This window comes from Macaca fascicularis, chromosome 13 (genome assembly GCF_037993035.2).
Source record: "Macaca fascicularis isolate 582-1 chromosome 13, T2T-MFA8v1.1".
NCBI lineage: Eukaryota > Metazoa > Chordata > Mammalia > Primates > Cercopithecidae > Macaca > Macaca fascicularis.
Window position 1 is genome coordinate 92,491,743 of NC_088387.1, and position 18,166 is coordinate 92,509,908.

Genomic DNA, 18,166 nt, shown 5'->3' on the forward strand with positions numbered 1-18,166 from the left:
ATACAATACTCAGCCATGACAATTCCTAAGCAAGTGCTGCTGGAAAAGGAGAAGTTTCCTCCTCTACAGTTTGGAAAATGAGGAAGATCTGGCAAAGAAGAATAAAGAGGATCTTCCCACTGAAGCAGGAGGCAACCAAAGGCTACATGGTGACCAGGATGTAAGAAATCCAAGAAGCAGGGAGTGATTGCAGGGACAAATGCTTCTGAGGGGTCTAGTAAAACAAAGACCGAGAGTTGTTCAATGTATTTGCAGCCTACGGTTGTTGACCTTGACCTGGAGTAGTGAAGCCAATCTAGATTTTGTTGGAGGAGACAGGAGCAAAGACAAATTCTTTAATAGATTTAGCTGTAAAGAAGAGCAGAGTAAAGGGACAATGACTGGAGAAGAGTGTGGCAGTCAAAGAAGCTTTTTCTTTCTTTATAAGATGGTGCATGTTTGTGTGACGGACTTGGCAGAGAGGGAAAATTGTTGATACAGGACCATTGTAATAGCAGATCCCTTGAGAAGAGACGAGACTAGCACCTAAGTGAAGAGGCTGGTGCTATTTAAGAGTGTAGACTGTTATCCTTTACAACAGAAGAGAAGGCACTGATACCTGTGAGTGGGTAGATTGCTTCTCTTTTCTCAACAAGCTAAGAAACAAATTCATTTGCTGACAATGTGGAAGCATATGGGGAATTGGAGGTTTGAGAACTTAAGAGGAAGTTTCAACTAGTTGTATTGGAAATAGAGTGAACTGAGTTAGGGAAGGCAGTGGGATTCCTGGGCCATCCTGAGGGTCTTGAGGTTTCTGGTGATGAATTTAAAATGAGGCCCATCAGCACTGTTGTGTGTTCCTCTACCCCTCTTCTCCCACTACCGCATCTACCTGCTCCAGGATAATTGTAAAGAAAGAGGCAAAGAAGTTGAGATTGTGTGCAATGGAATTATGATAGAGTTGAGCCCTGGAGCTGAAGCTAAGGATATTAGGGGGATGATGCACAGGGAAAAATGCTGCGTATCAAGAGCTTGAGGTTTTCACTCTGCCTTGATACCCTGCAGTGCCTAGAAAGGGCTTAAGAAATCATCAGAAAAACAACAACAATTGTATCGCCAGCGAATCAATAATGCCCCCAATCCAGGTGCATTTCTTCCTCATTTCTCTTCAGGCCTTCGCTTGTCTGCCTCACTTGGGCACCTAGAAGCTCCTACTCCTATTTCCCCACTCCTTTCTCCTCTACACTTCATCTCCCAAGGTCCAAGAGTCACTCTACTTGAGCCCGTTGGTCTGCATTCATACTTTCACCCATACGTCTGCATTGAGGCCCATTTCACTTTGGATCCTCATATTTTCAGAGTGGAACCCTGAAAACACAAGGCTTTCTTTAGCTTAAATGGATTGCTTCTGATGGCTTGGCTTCTCTTTCTGCTAGAAAATCCTTCCCTGCAGTGGTTGGGAAGGGCACGGGTAAAGAGCGTGATGGGAACAGACAGTCTCTTGACCCTGCACTTGTTAAATGCAGAAATATTTTGTTTGTTATGTTCTACATTGATGTGTATTCTATGAACTTTGACTAGCACTCATTTCTGTTCCAATGCTTCTGATTTGAGCAAACAACTGCCTTCATGTGGGCTTTGCTTTCCTTGATCCTTGACTTTTCAGGTGGGGAGTCTTGGCCTTTTAGCTGACCCCCACATTAGCTCCCTAGCCTCATCCGGCTTATCACTTGCCCTCCCTACTCTGGGGGGTAAGTTTAGGGACCCTGTGAGCCCACTGGCAGGAAGAAATTCTAGGAGTTCCTGTAAGGGCAAGATAAGAATTTACGCTTTTTTCCAACCCTGCAGTATTCAACCCTGTGGATGCCTGGCAAGTTATTGTGTTTTGTGATATAAAAGGCCTCTGAAGGGATGACCTGCAGTGATGTCCATATTACCTTGCTGGGTCATGACCTAGCCCTCAGAGCCCTTCCTTTTGAAAGTTTTTTTTTTTAAACCCCTGAATATATTATCTGGCCCTCATTCATATTAAAGTTACCTGCCATTCTGTGCCCATTCACAGATTCATAAGTGCTTCCTGAAGTCTAGCCCCACCTGCTTGGTTCTTCACATCCAAGAAGAAGTTACTATCATTCCCAAACTGAATGGTTCAGAAAAATGGCATCACTTAGAAACAGGGAAGTATAACCTAGGCTTAGTCTTCCTGTCATTTCAAAGCTACTTAAAATTTGAGATTAGCTGATAACTCAGACCTAGAGTCTAAGTGAATTTTTATTCACATGGGAGTCACTGCAGGGAGTTGATTGTCCGAATCTTCCCAGACCCTTCCCACTTGCCCTGTTCTGAAGCATGCTCAGTGGTGACCTTCCACCTCAACCATTGTGCCGTGGGGGCCCTACCAGGCCCTGTGGAGAGCTGAGGGCCACCCTGCACCAGTCTGTGGCCTGTGCAGAGCAGTGAAAGGAGCTTGGACTTCAGTGTCAGTTGATCTAATCTTTTGACCCTGATTTCCTGTCTCCTGCTGGCTGTGTGGCTGTAGTCAAGGTAACTAACCTCTTTATGCCTCAATTTCCTCAGCTGCAAAATGTGGACAAATAAACTTATTCACAAGGTTACTGTAAGAAGCAAACAAAATCACACATTTAAAGCACTCAGCATCATATCTGGTTCATATGTGCTCAATATATACTAATTTTTTAAAAGACTAATAAACTAACCCCACCCAAAATAACCCTATGTGGCTTTGCATTCACTTCTCTGAGGCCCATTGCCTGTCTGTGAAGCAGAGCTGATGTGCAGGTGAAATGAGATGGCTTCTCTCTGCACTCCGAGCACAGGCTCTCACCCCTTTCAGTGCCTTTCCTCTGAGCTGTTTTGCAGAAATACTGCAGCAAGATGTACCTGGCCCCAATCAATTTCGTTCTAATCTCTATAGACCAAATATAAGAGAAAAGCCAAAATTCTTTCCTAGATACCCAGGAGCCAACACGTCCAACTCAGATCTATGGAAAGCAGCGATTAAAATGTTTTTTAGGAAGGAGACCGTGGAATGCCCATCCTGTCCCAGCTGCAGGGCACAAGGACCGTTAATCAGCATCACCTAAGGGTAGCCCCTGCAGGTAAAATAGTGGAGGGGTCTGGAAACAAGAGACTGCCATGGGTACCCAGGCCACAGATTTCCTTCAAGTGTGTGAAGTGGGGCTGATACTAAAAGGGAGTTAGAAGTAGGAGACCAGAACCTGCCGGAGCTGGTGCAGGGGGTGATGTGGAAGAAACTGCAGAGCAGGCAGACCGGGAAAATGCCTCCGCTACTCCTGCTGCCTGCCTGTTCTTCTTTCTCTTCTTCTCCTTTTCTTCTTCACAGACTTCCTCTAAGTGGGTTAACGGTTACCACCAGAGTAGCAGATCAGCCCATTCTCCATAGAACATGGCCTGTTGATCTGAGGCAAACCTGGGCTCAGTTCCTGCTTCCATCACTTGCCTCTCTGCATCTCAGTTGATTCATCTGTAAAATGCAGATGATCATTTCTATCTCAGAGAGCCATGGTGAATATCATGTGACATTATGTAGGTAAAGATTCCAGCATGGCGCATATACCGGGGAAGCTACAGAAGAAATGCTACTTTCCTTCCTTCCCTCCTCCCTGCACTCAGTCTTGCGACACATCTATCTACGAAAAAGAACTAATTCTCAAATCCTTCCTTCTTTAACAAAAAAAAAAAGGCTTTGTCTGCCATAAAACATTAGCAAATAGTGATTGAGCTTGGGATTTTCTGGGAAGCACTGTGTTAGAGCAGGCAGTGTGTGATCATTTGATTTGTAGATATATTGTAATGACTTTTCACCACACAAAATCCACTTGAGGTGCTGCTAAGGACAGGAGTAATGCTTCTCTGCTGCTTTTCTTTCAAGCCTTCTCTCTCTCATGCAAATCAGAAGCATTAATCCTTTTGGCTTTCTGGCCTCTTGGCTTTCAGAAAACTCCAGTCACCTAGCTTCCCCCACAACCCTGAAAATAACATAATTGTTAAGAACTCATCACTTCAGAGTGCGATTTCAACCCTCTCATTGATAAGGCAATAACCTAAGCAAACAACATGAGATGAAGTTACAAGTCTGAACATAAAGTAGGGATGGAGGCATTATCTGGATGAGATGAACTGGAGTTCTCTATAAAGCTGCACAAATTATTATAGACAGAATAGACTTTGGATAGAACTCTTAGACCAAGCCATTAAGTGCCCCGGCTTCTAGTTCATCTCCCAGAGCTCCTCAGCGTGGCCTTGGTCAGAACATTCAGACCTCTTAGATCTGTCTGCCCTTGGTAGAAAATGTACATCAGGGTCCTGAGGTCAACTCAGTCTACTAGTGGCTCATTTTTTCCCCTCATCTTTCCAATGGATATCATGAAAGCCCCTCATAAACTTCCTTTTTGACTGATACTGAGTGACAGCTAAAAGACACACCCCAAGCACATGGATCAGTGTTTTCTTTGTTTTTATGTCCAGGTCATAGCTCCTTGGAGTCACCAACAAACATACCTTCTCCTTCTCCGGATTATTTTACATGGAATCTCACCTGGATAATGAAAGACTCCTTCCCTTTCCTGTCTCATCGCAGCCGATATGGTAAGTATATGTTTAACAGTTACTTGTGATGCACCATCACCATCTCGTAATAAGGACTCTGTGAGTTTCAGTTTGGGATTCATAGTGCTCCAGGGGATTCCCTCAGTTCCCAATATACAAAAGAAGTCTTTCTGAGCCCTCTGTCTCCCAGTGATACTCAACCCACTGGAGCATTCCAGCCAGGCCATTCCAGCTGCGCTCTGTATCCTCATGGGAGCCAAGGGTTTTGTTGCTCCCATATCCCTCCCGCTTAGCCTTTATGGTATATAGTATTCCAGCCATCCCCTTATCAATCATTGGAGGAGATGCTTATTTGCATCTTGACTGTGGCTTACTTTCTGGTTCTAACCCACAGTGTTTCTAACAATCACTCTCTCTCTCTCTTTTTTTTTTTTTTTTTGAGATGGAGTATTGCTCTGTCACCCAGGGTGGAGTGCAGTGGCGCAAGCTCTGCTCACTGCAAGCTCCGCATCCCAGGTTCACACCATTCTCTTGCCTTAGCCTCCTGAGTAGCTGGGACTACAGGCTCCTGCCACCATGCCTAGCTGATTTTTTTGTCTTTGTATTTTTAGTAGAGGCGGGGTTTGACTGTGTTATCCAGGATGATCTCGATCTCCTGACCTCATGATCTGCCGGCCTCAGCCTTCCAAAGTGCTGGGATTACAGGAGTGAACCACTGCGCCCAGTCAACAATCACAATCTCTTAAGAGGGGATTATTATTATGAGCGACACAGGTCTTCCAGGGCCCCTTACAGTTGGGAGGCTTCTTAAAGTTTCCCAAACATGTTCTTTGATATTTTTTCAGTTCATTTGATTCTGCAACAGCATCTGACATAAAGAGACCAGGTCCAATTACATTTTTACAGATGCAGAAACTAAGTTTAATAAGATCACACAGAGTGGCGTCTCCAGCTACCAAGCCAGAGTTCTTTCCCTACTTTCATTTTTTCTCCCAGGTGCCACCTACACAGCCTGCTAGGTCCTGTCCTAGGAGCCCTCGGGAGGCTGCTTTACATGGTATAAGATTCCTCCTTCTCTGTGCTCATTCAAACAGTTCATAGTAGCTGGGTCTCCGCAGTGAGGAGATTTAGAGGAGAGAAGAAGCATTTCCAAATGAACATTTTAATTCTCTTGAACTCCTCCAGGGTGAACCCCATAAGGACAGGCACTAAGCTTTGCTTTCCACTTTATTCTATCACATGGAAGATATGCATAAAGACTTATTAGATTGGTGCAAAAGTAATTGTGGCTTTTGCCACTCCTTTCAATGGCAAAACCACAATTACTTTTGCACCAGCCTCATATTTATGATGAATGAATGCAAAAGGCCTCCAGAGATGAAACTCATTCATCGGGCCTGATTCAATTAAGTATTTATAAACCTAGTGTAGCACTGAGTTCTAGATTCCCTTCTGGGCATATTTACTTATTCCTCCATGCAGTCTATACCCTCGGCCTAAGCTATTTCAAATGTACCTAACAGAGATGTTCCACTCACTATAGAAAAGCTTCCAGTCCAAAGCCTGCTGTCCTCTCATCTATAATGCTCTTGGTTCATATTAACTGTACCTTTCTGTACCATATTTTAACCAAAAAAAAAAAAAAAAATTCCATCAAAAACCCTAGGGCAGTTTAGAATTATCTTCTGTGCTGGCATGTTTCCTGTGACTCTTAAGCAGCCCTTGCAGGAGAGAAAGATCAGTGGTCGTCAGGAGATTCCAGATAAGAATTACTTCCTGATTTTATTTAAGCCAGACACTCAGTGTCATCTTATGATAAGGGCAGGTATCTATAAATAATTGAAATCTGGATCTTTGCATTGTTAATGCTTTGTAACCAGATTTGCAATACAACTGGTCTTCAGGTAATATTTTTGAGTTTGCTCCCAAAGTCATTCAGTATCTCTACAGGAGAACAATTTTTATAAAATGCGGAAGGCCCAAAAAAGACAGATCTACCCCCTGCGTTCTGCAGAGGGCAACATGTTTGTTCCCTGTGGAGCATCTTGTAAGAGGTTGCAGGTCAAAAGAAGAAAACCATGAAAGCTTATTAAGCTGCCTCCAACCCACGACTTGGCCCTGATAAACCCATTTGGTGCTCCCTGAGCTTCATCCTCCTTATCTGTAAAATGAGGGTGAAATGCCATGCCACCTTAGGGCAAAGGAATCAATCTGGAGGTTTTTCAAGATCTTTTTCAAACTCTCCTCATGGCCTGGAATCCTCATGATTTCCGTTCTTGGCAGAGGAGAGGACCCAAACCATTGGCAGTTACTGCCCAAGTTCTGGGTCAGAGTACCCAAGTCATCACCATTGTTGCTGTTGATGTATGGGGAAGGAGGAGCTTATTCTGCATTGGTGGTCCCTTAACCGATCATGGTGGACATTTCAGAGGCTTTACATCTTTCTGCCATATTTAATTCAGCTGAGACTTATGAAGACATTACCACCACCATCATCATCTCTGTGTGCTTGGCCCTGTGCCTGATGTGGGAAGTGATGCAAATATAAAGACAGGTAAGGGTTGGCCCTGCCCTTTCAGTGCTCATAGACCAGAGAAATCATTCCATAAACAACTAAGCCCAAGTGTCCCCAGTGGGCTGACCTCAGAGCACAGATGTTAAGGACTTGCCCCAAGACCCACTGTAGAACAAGCTAAAGGCAGAGCTAACGCCAAGAGTCTGGTCCCCTTAAGGATGTTGGTCAGGGCTCAGCCTACAAGTCTATGAATCAAAGAGGCCAGCCGAGTCGGGTGATAAATCCATACCTTTCAACTGCCGTGAAAGACATTTTAAGAAATGTTAACAACTTCATTAATTTTAAGGCCTCAAACTTGGGCTGAGAAATTTGACTGGAAAATTGCTGCCTGAAGGGATCGTTCTTCAGACAGTGAGAAGTCACCAAGTCCCTGCAAGTCCATCGTGGAACTCCACGCTTGGCTGGCTGTCTTCACCTGTGTTCTGGTGGGGGGACGTCAGGGTGGGGGAATGACAGTGAGCATCAACAACCTGATTGCAGGTGTCCTGATGACCACTGGGCTAGGCCTCTCTGGGGTGAGCGGTCCAGTTCTGAATTGGAATGGCTTTCTTCTTTCCAGTGTTTTATGAGAAGAGACGAGGTGGAAAGAGGCTAATAAGATTTACTCACCCCCAGTCTGTAATTATCTGCTTGAGGAAAAAGTTTGACCTACCTTTTTGAAGCCTCCCCATATTTCTTCTAATTTGCGTTGGGGCCTGCCATGCTGTGTGAAATATATTCTCTTCTATGGCTTTTGACATCAGATTCCAGTCCTTTCTCGCCTTTGTGTTGAATGACGAACGCCCACTAATTTCATCATCAGCGAGCAGAGGGCTGCACATTCCTCCCCTAAGGCTTTGAGAGGGAGGACGTCTAAAGAAAGACTTTATTTTTCTTTTTATCCTCAGCTCTAATGCCTTTAGACTTATTTATAGGCTTGGCTAAAGGATTAGGCTCTAACTACCTACCCAGATAAAAATCTGTTCCATCAGGTAGCACCAGATGCTAAAAGATTAAGGCCACTGGGGGTTTTGAAAGGCAGTTTTGATCACCTTGAGTTTTAGAGCCACAGAGACAGATGGTATCCTTTCCAACTTTAAGTCATATTTGCCCACTCTGGGTATGGGAAGAATCACATCAACTTTTTAAATCGAACAACGAAAGGTTCTGCCCATATGAGCAGGAGAAAGGGACTTTTCATTTATTTAAAAAAAAATAATAAAACAAAACATGATACATTGCAAAACTCTTTTCACCCACTTTTCTCATTTAAGTTGTATTATAAAATTGCAGTAGATGAAAATTATTTTATGTTTTATTTTTATGGAAATACACATTGAGGGTCAAAGGAGTTTATTAATGTGCTTTCAATTTACGGAGTAGGTGAGCCGTTAGAAAAGAAAGAACCTAGACTTTCTGACTCTCTGAGTGCTCTTTCTATCATGTCACAAAGTTATTTCAAAGATGAGCTTTCCCTGCCTGGAGAGCATGCCCACTTCCTGGATGACCTGGTGTTTAGCTGAATGATCAATCTGATGTCTAAGACCTTGGGTAGCTATGGGACCAAGACTTGATATCACCAAATGGAGACTATCCCAGGCAGGCCAAGTAATTCAACCCGTTCTAACCATCAGTGGAATCCTCTTGGCACTGTAGGTAGTCTTGTCTTCTCTACCATCCCTCCCTCCCCATCCCAGACTATGGTCCCTGTATGGATTGACTTGTGTCTCCCCACAACATTATGTTAAAGTTCTAATGCCCTAGTACCTGCGAATGTGACCTTATTTGGAAATAGAGTCTTTGTAATCAAATAAAAATGAGACCATACTGGATTAGGATGGGCCTTAATCCATTATGATTGGTGTCCTTATAAGAAGAGAAAACACAGGCATATATAGGGTGCACACCATGTGGCTATGGAGTCAGAGATTAGAGTGATGTGTCTACAAGCCAAGGAACACCAAGGATCGCAGGCAGCACTGGGAGCTAAGAGGAAGGAACAAATTCTTCTTTAGTGCTTCAGGGAGAGCATGGCCCTGCCTACATGTTAACTTTGAATTTTTGGCCTCCAAAACTGTGAGAAAAGAAGTTTTTTTAAGCCACCCAGTTGATGGTACTTTGTTATGACCGATTATTTTAAGCCACCCATTATTTTAAGCCACCCAGTTGATGGTACTTTGTTTTGACTGCCCTAAGAAACTGATCCAGCCCCCTAATGTCCAGAACATTGGCTCCTGGGAAAGAAAATATTCTTCCCAACATCCCAGCATCTAAGCACAACAAAATAATTGTTAGATTTGAATAAAAGTTCTATTCAAACTTTGTCTGCTTTCCAGTCCAAGGGGATCTATCCAATTCAGGGGCTGGTGCTTTTAGAAAGAAAAATTAGATTTTTTAATTACTTTCCCTGCCACTGCCACCATCACTACCCATCCTGTTAATGTATCAATTTCTTTGATTGAAAAGACTAGGTAAATTAAATATCTCTCTCTCAAAAAAAAAAAAAAAAAAAAAATCAGCCTAACACAGAATCAAAAATGGAAAACACAAAGGGCCTCCGGCTCTGTATGGGATTTGCTTCATATCTCTGGCAGGAAGTCAGTTTGATTGCATTTCTGAAATTACGTATTTAATGTGGCTGGCTGTGATCAGCCATTCTGGTCCTCAGGAGCACTGGTGTCAGTGAAAAGCAGCTCCCTTGTGGACTGTTGTCAGGGCTGAAAGCTTCCTTACCAACTCCTCTGCCCCTGCCAGGCCAGGTCTTTTTGTGTTCTCTTCCTAACCTTGCTCACTGAGCTAGGGTGTCAAGCTCTTTCCTAGCTTATGCCTCTGTATTTTCATCTACAAGCTTGGTAAACAAAAGACCTCTGCATGCATTCACCACAAAGGCTGAGTCCCAAAGGGGACAGTAATGCTGGCAGTCACACAAGACCAAGGATCAGGGACCGGCTATCACTTTGAGGGCCCTGACCTACTGGGAGCCAGTGTACTCAATCCATGGAAATTCAATAAAAAGGAGTTGGCTTAGGTGTTTCGAGGAGAGGCATGTTTAAAATGCTCCTCTTGGTCATATCCCTTTAAAACAAAGACACATAAAAACATTCCAATAAATATGAACAATTTATCTCTGTTGGTGGCAAGTTGAGTAAGGATATGCAGAAAGACAAAAAGTCAGAATAAAAGATAGTAAGAGAATGAATGACCATGTGACACAAAGGTGAGAAAAACAAGTCAGAAAAGATCCATTTAAAACACTTTTCACAGACAGAGCAGGAAAGACACTGACAAAGGGAAACAGATGATGAGGGGACAGAGACAGAGAGAGACACACAAGGAAAGAGAGAGAAAGACACAAAAGTAGGAGGGGTCGCCCTTGGCTGTCTGATCGCCTTTTCATTTATTCTTTTTCCTGTTCACATGGGTTTGGCTCTCACCCCTGGGAAGATGGCTCCCTAGTGCTTGCTTCAGTCTTGACTTCCCCCTTCGGAGGCCCTCTTGCACCCCCACCCTGCCTGCATCATTTCCCCCTTAGCATGTCTCCACCAACACAGAGAACGGGAGAAGGGATGTCAACAGTCGTGGAGTGCCAAGTGTACGCTTGGTTGTGCTCTAGGCATGTCAATGATAAAGACAAATAGGGCATGTTTGCTTCCCTCAAGGAGCTCTGGAGGAAGAGGTAAGCATGCCTGCTCTTTGACAAATGCAGTATCAGAGGCCCAGGAACACAGAGGAGGGAGGACCAGGTCTGTAGAGGACTCAAGAAGGGAGATGTTTTGGAGACTAGGGCAGCAGAACTGGACCTTGGACTCTAGGGAAATGGAGAGTCATGAGAAGAGTGTTCTGGACAAAAGGGATGCATGTGCAAAGGCGTGTTTGGGAACAGGTCAAGCTCTGTGGCACAGGCTGTAGAGGACCTGGGGTGAGGCTGGAGAGACAGTTACTCTGCATATGCTCAGGATTTGGGCATGGTCCTACACATGAGGCATAGGGTGGGAAAGACAGGGAAGGAGGGGAATCTGGAAGAGATTCTGGATATAAGGTGAGCATCACTTGGTTTCCTATTCAGGAGAATCCACCTTGAGTAACTGAGTGGATGAAGATGTCATTGACTGGAACAGAGAAGAGAAACATTTGGCAAGGAAAGATATTGACCAAGATATCTAGTGGGAGGAGGAAATATGGTGAGATCCACTGTAATCAAGTTACATTTGAAATGCCTTAGGACAGCCAGGTGAAGATGGCCAGTACAAAGCTGTAAACCCAGGTCTTGGCTTTGAGGAGAGAAGTGGATGGAGAGTTATTAGCAGCAAGACTGAGATTGAGGCCAACACAGTTGCTCACACCTGTAATCCCAGCACTTTGGGAGGCCAAGTAGGTGGATCACCTGAGGTCAGGGGTTCAAGAAGAGCAACCTGGCTAACATGGTGAAAACCTATGTCTACTAAAAATACAAAAATTAGCTGGGTGCACATGTGCCTGTAGCCCCAGCTACTTGGAAGGCTGAGGTAGGAAAATCGCTTGACCCCGGGAGGCAGAGGTTGCATTGAGATGAGAGTGTGCCTCTGCATGCCAGCCTGGGTGACAGAATGAGACTCCATGTCACACACACACACACACACAGATGGAGGTCAAAGCTGGTAATTGGAGGTTGAAGACCCAGAGGAGATCCAGGATGTTTCGTTTGAGAGGTAAGCAGAGGAAAAGGAGCATGAAACAGAGAGAGATGAAGAAATGGGAGAGAGGAGGAGAACCAGGAGATGGTATAGTCACCTGTGTTAGTCTGTCCTCATGCTGCCAATAAAGACAAACCTGAGACTGGGTAATTTATAAAGGCAAGAAGTTTAATTGACTCACAGTTTCACATGGCTGGGGAGGCCTCACAATCATGGCAGAAGGCAAGGAGGAGCAAAACCACATCTTACATGGTGGCAGACAAAGAGAGTGTGTGCAGGGGAATTCCACATTATAAAACCATCAGATCTCATGAGACTATTCACTATCACAAGAACAGCATGGGGAAGACCTGCCCCCATGATTCAGTTACCTCACACAGGGTCCCTCCCATGGCACATGGGAATTATGAGAGCTACAGTTCAAGATGAGATTTGGGTGGGGACACAGCCAAACCATATCAACACCAAAGCCAAGGAAGTGAGGAATTTTTAAATGAAGGAATGTTGTATGTATGTGTGGTACCCCCAACACTCCAGTCAGTTCTGTGGAGGCAGAATCTCTCTCTGGGTCTGACGAACCATCATTACCTAATAGGAAGGTTTACTCAGTTTTAGCAGACATGACATGGCTGTTGGATTTAATAGAGCTTCCTTTTGGATACCATATAGCAAGTATTCACCACCAGCAGCTGGTGACCACACTATAGCCCCAAATTAGAACAGTCTGGGAGGTTGTGGACCTCACTTTATCCCCATATTCTCATGGAGAAAATTTTTATGTGTCTCCCTGCTACTCGGTGCCTCTGATGTCACACTTTTCCTTGTGTCTTAGTTATTTGTGGTCCTGCATTATCACTCTTCCTAGACTTGAAGCATTTAGACGTCCAGGAATTCACATCTTGTTTCCTTTTGCACCCCTGGTACTTCTCTCATGTTTTGTACTCATTGTGTACTCACTAGAGGTAATTGCGATGTCTGCTCAGCAGTTCAGGCACAAACGAGGAGCAAACTGAGGTCTCCCAATTCCCAACCTCCAGCTTTCCAGCCCCCGAAGTTCTCTGTTTTATTAAAGGGCAGGGACATTCCCACCAGCCCTCTCATTTCTAGTCATATTAATCAGTTTCAGGAAAGAAATGTGTCTAAGGGGAGAACAGTTGATGGGCTGGACTGACTTTGGTTGAGGATTCAAAGCTGTGATTTTAACTACTTTGAGCAGGCTTGTTTTTTTTCTTTTCTTAACCTAAAAAAGCATACTCAGCAGACATGAGTGAGCTGAGGAATTTCTCTTTTGACAGCTGTGGGACATCTGAGATATCGTATACAGAGCACTTCTAACCAACCTAGAAAGACATGTGTCCAAAACGTGTTCAGGAAAAGGACTGATCAAGAGTGAGAAAAATAAGAGAAAATCGTCTTAAAATGTTTTGTTGAGAGCTCAGGCGCAAAACTTTGTGTCAGAAGAGAGCTCCGATTCACAGGACTTGAACCAGCCCATTTGGGTAGATGACTAGAATAATTTGGTCTATGAGAAGTTCATAGAAATTGTGAGCTGTCAGGGCCTTCTGTGGTCTGATCAAATAGCCACATCTGTAGGATGAGGAAACAGAGGCCTAGAGAGGTTAGTGATCGCCCCAGGACTAGTGGCAAAGCTGAGATTCAAACCCAGGCCATCTGCTTGGCAGAGCCCCTGCCTAACCTCTCTACCATAGAGGCAAGGGTTCATTTTCTTCTCAATAAGAGGGCTCACAAAATATTTTCTCACATTTCAGTCCCATCTGTTGCTTTGCACACCTCATCCCTTGAATACCTTGGGTTTGCATGAGCCCAGTAGAGTTTTGCTGCCCCACGGATTGCCTCGGTGTGGGGTCAGTGCCTTGCTGGTGTGGATGAACACATGGCCACACTCAGTCTAGTTGCCTTATAGCCACTTGGAGAGCACCTTAAAAATCAGGATTCTGGTGAGGGTGTTCACTGGACTGAAGAACTAGGTCTGGTTATCCTAGGGCTTTAACTCGCCTCTACATTGCCTATTTAAATCTTCTCTGGGCCGGGCGCAGTGATTCATGCCTGTAATCCCAGCAGTTTCGGAGGCCGAGGCGGGTGGATCACCTGAGGTCAGGAGTTCCAGACCAGCCTGGCCAATATGCTGAAACCCCATCTCTATTAAAACTACAAAAAATTAACTGGGAATGTGGTGGCAGGCACCTGTAATCCCAGCTGCTTGGGAGGCTGAGGCACGATAAATGCTTGAACCCAGGAGGTGGAGGTTGCTGTGAGCTGAGACTGCACTATTGCACTCCAGCCTGGGTTACAGAGCGAAACTCCATCTCAAAAAGTAAATCAATCAATCAATCAATCAATCAATCTCCTCTGTAACATCCCAACAAAAGGTCTTCCAGCCTCGGCCTGAAAGCAACACATAGAACCACAGTGGGGAAAACTCATCTTGGGGATCTGAGACATGGAATGAATTCCCAGCTCTGATTCTTGTGAGTTGTATTACTTTCAGCCACTACCTACTCCTTTTGGTTCTCTATGTCATCTTTAAAGTGGAAGTGATCAGGATTACCAAGTGACAGCATTATTGTGAGGATATGATGACAGATCTGAATGTGCCCAGTGCACAGCAAAAGGTGGGTTTTGGTGGCGTGGCTCCATTTGCTCTAAGGCTCTGGCTTAAAACTCTTTTAAGTTCCTAGTTTTGCCCTCTGGAACTTGAAAGCATTTTGCCTTTAATCACACTAGTATTTGAGCTGGGATTTAATTCATGCAGTTCAGCTTCAACATTTATACACCTATAGCGAATTAAGCAATATCAGTTCTTCACCTGCCTAGAATAACCTTATCTTCTCCTCTGTTCTTAGCAAACTTCCTAGACAAACCCTTAATATCTGTTGAAAGTGTTTCATCCTTCAAGATGTAGCCCAGCAGTTGCTCTTTCTGTGAACCTTCGGTCCTCCCAGGCAAAGAGCCTCCCATGTTCTGTTTTCCCCGAGGCCTCTTAGAGTTAGGTGTGGGCAAGTTCATCCCCCAACTGGACTGGGAGTCCCTGAAGGGTAGAAGGTCTGTGCTCGGCCAGCCTGGTACCTTCCTGTGTGTGAAAACAGGGAGGAATGGAACCGCATGTTCACATTAACACCCAGCAAGTCCTGTCTCTTTAGAGACAGCAGAGTAAGTGGGGAGGTCTATCTGCATATTCTGAGGTCTCCCTTAACCACCAGGCCTTCTCCTATTGTCATGGATGCCACGTTGCTCAGAGTTCATCTCCAACTCTGGTTTCAGGAATAAGCCCGTTTAGACAGATGTATTGAAAAATGGTACAAACTGCTAAGGATTTCACCATGCCCTCTGGAGCCTGCGTCATTCTGTTAGACTTTCTTACCCAACACACATACACATATTCTGCATGAGTGTTTCCTGGAAATTGCAAGCAGAGAACTGAATTGGAAGTCCACTCTGGGTTCTGGTCTCAACTCTCTTCCTGCTCCAGACCCTAGGCCATGCCACTTTGACCAAGTCCCTTCACTCTCCTGAGCCTTAATTTTCCCATCTATAAAATGAAGAAGCTAAGCTAGTTGACTTAAGAATTTATTTTCAATTTTCTGTTCTGTGATTAAGAGCAGAGCCATGTTTTTCTATCTGTAACATAGTAATGGTCACAGATAAGAGAAATAAGAATTCAACTTTCCATGTGTATCTCCCACTGCAGTGTGCACGTGTGCGCACACACTGCCATCCGAGGCTGTGTTCATGTAATTGATTGATGGAAGGAGACTTGGCCCTTCTTCTCGGCAGCTTGATTATAAGTGAGCTAAACAGATGTCTTGAATTGGGTGATTGGTTCCCAAGATGCATTCCAGGGAGCAGGCTGGTGAAAAGGAAGTGAATGATTTCAAGTTCTGGGGCTCTATGACAAATGAACAGTGGTTGTGGGCAGAGCGGGTAGGGGCCAGGTTGGGTACTTAGTGTTATGAAGCAAGTGACCAGATGTTGATGGCAGCTGGTGGATTAATAACGAAGGTGACTGGTGAGCCAAGTACCCCTTAAGGAGATAATCCAGAAAGGGGGAGCCACAGTCCCTAATCGTCTAAGCCTGGGCTGGAAGTCAGGCCCCCTGGGTTTCTACTGACCAGCTGGCTAGAGTGAAGTTAGGCAGCTTATTTTGGCCACCTGCCCAAAGGGGCAATTATTCTTAGCATGGTAGAAATGGAAGAGCCCGGAGAATCATTTTATTCCCCCACTCCATTTTATGGATGAGGACACTGAGGTCTGGAAAGCTTAAGTGACTTGTATGAAGTTATGTCACAGTGCCAGAGCTAGAACCCAGGTCATCTCACTTGAGGTCTTCCACAGGCAAGCTCAATCAGCCGTCACAAAGGAAAGTTTGAGAGAGGAGCACACGTTTCTCCATCACCCCTTCTCCTTTTACGCTTCCAACTGCAACGGGGCTTGAAACAAAGTTTTCTTCCTGCTGTGCTGGATATACTCCCTCTTATATCCTCTCTGCCATTGCTGACTCCTGGAGACACTTAAAGAGTAACAGCAATGGCTGGGCACGGTGGCTCACACCTGTAATCCCAGCACTTCGGGAGGCCAAGGTGGGCAGATCACAAGGTCAGGAGATCGAGACCATCCTGGCTAACATGATGAAACCCTGTCTCTATTAAAAATACAAAAAATTAGCTGGGCGTGGTGGCAGGCACCTGTAGTCCCAGCTACTTGGGAGGCTGAAGCAGGAGAATGGTGTGAACCCGGGAGGTGGAGCTTGCAGTGAGCCAAGATTGCGCCACAGCACTCCAGCCTGGGCAACAGAGTGAGACTCTGTCTCCAAAAAAAAAAAAATGAGTAACAGCAATGACACCCATCATTAAATAAGGCCAAACTGTGTGCAAGTCACCATGCAGGGCACTCAACGTATACTATTGCATTTCACCCTCCTCACAATTCCAGGAGGTGGTCCCTGCTTTAATTCTTATTTTGCAGTTGAAAAAATTGAGGCACAAAAAGATTAAATAATTTTCTCTGACACGTGGAGCTAGTAATGGCACAGCCAAATTTCCAACTTGGGAGCCTGACCTCATGCAGGATCTGTGCTTCTAGTTACTCCATGCAATGCCTCCCCAGACACCCTGGTGCCTCTCCCATCCCCCTGAGAGGTTGATATAAAATAGGGCAAGGACAGAAGGATCTCTGTTCTAGCCTGCTTCTCCCTGGGTCCTCCAAGGTCAAGTCAGGTCAGTTCATCCCCAGGTTCCTGGTGGTAGATCTGAGGCACAGGAAGAAGACACAGTGCTATGTCTGCATCACAGGCCAAGATGATGAGAACATCCATCTATTAATATGTGGTATCTCAGGGTTTCTAAAGCATGGCCACATTCATTACCTCATATGATCTTCACAGCAGATAGATGTTTTTTTCTTTTCTTTTTTTTTTGTTTTTGAGACGGAATCTCACTCTGGCACCCAGGCCGGGGTGTAGTGGTACAGTCTTGGCTCACTGCAACCTCTGCCTCCCCGAGTTCAAGCGATTCTCCTGCCTCAGCCTCCTGAGTGGCTGAGATGACAGGCGCCCGCCACTATGCTTGGCTAATTTTTGTATTTTTAGTGGAGACGGGGTTTCACTATGTTGGCTAGGCTGATCTCGAACTCCTGACCTCAAGTGATCTGTCCGCCTTGGCCTCTCAAAGTGCTGGGATTACAGGTATTTATATTATTTTTATCAGCATAATTAGTGTGATAATTCTCTCTTGTTTATCCATGAGAAAACCAAGACTCAAGGGGTTAAATGAATTGCCCCAAGCACAAGGCTGACGGGCCTGGAGCTGGGAGGCTTCCTAAGAATTCTCTAGTGAACTTTCCCCTTTGCTTCTGGCCCCATGCTTTCCCTCACCCTGTTCTCACTGTGGCTCCTGGCCTGAGAACAGACATGCTCACCAGCAGGGAGCTTCCAGCAACCATCAAAAAGCAGCTTGTTGGCAGAAGAGTACATGCAGGAGGAGACAACCCAAAAAGCTTTATTGGAGGTGAGTTGAGCCATCTGATCATTGGGAGATATTTGAAACCTAGCCATATATGGTTTTGCTAATTTATTCCAGAAAAAATAGTGTGGATTTTTCAGAATTTTTCTACTTGTTTAAGGTATTGTTTTGTCTATTTGTCAGGCACAGCTTTGAATAATTATAATAATAACAATCAGGATTAGAAACAGAATTTTAGTACCAGCCTTGCAACCAGCCGCTGTGCGTTCTTTCATGATCCCCATCATTCTCCAGCCTTTTCCTTCCTCTCAGAGGTCTCCAAGGTCCCTCATGACTCTGAAGGCCTACAGCTGGGACATTCTGATGAATCCCTTGACCAAAGAAGACCCTCC

The 18,166-nt window shown here is 44.9% G+C and overlaps 1 protein-coding gene across 3 annotated transcripts in view; it reads left to right on the forward strand.

The window, feature by feature from the left end:
- ALK (ALK receptor tyrosine kinase) overlaps positions 1–18,166 on the forward strand; it is a 979,633-nt gene that overhangs the window by 441,392 nt on the left and 520,075 nt on the right. For all 3 annotated transcript variants that reach the window (XR_012422518.1, XM_065527229.2, XM_005576218.5), the window contains one exon: positions 4,489–4,608. Coding sequence is in view for 2 of the 3 variants with exons in the window: in XM_005576218.5 (XP_005576275.3) it covers positions 4,489–4,608 (120 nt within the window). In the remaining variant the exon portion in view is untranslated. The remainder of the gene's footprint in view (positions 1–4,488; positions 4,609–18,166) is intronic.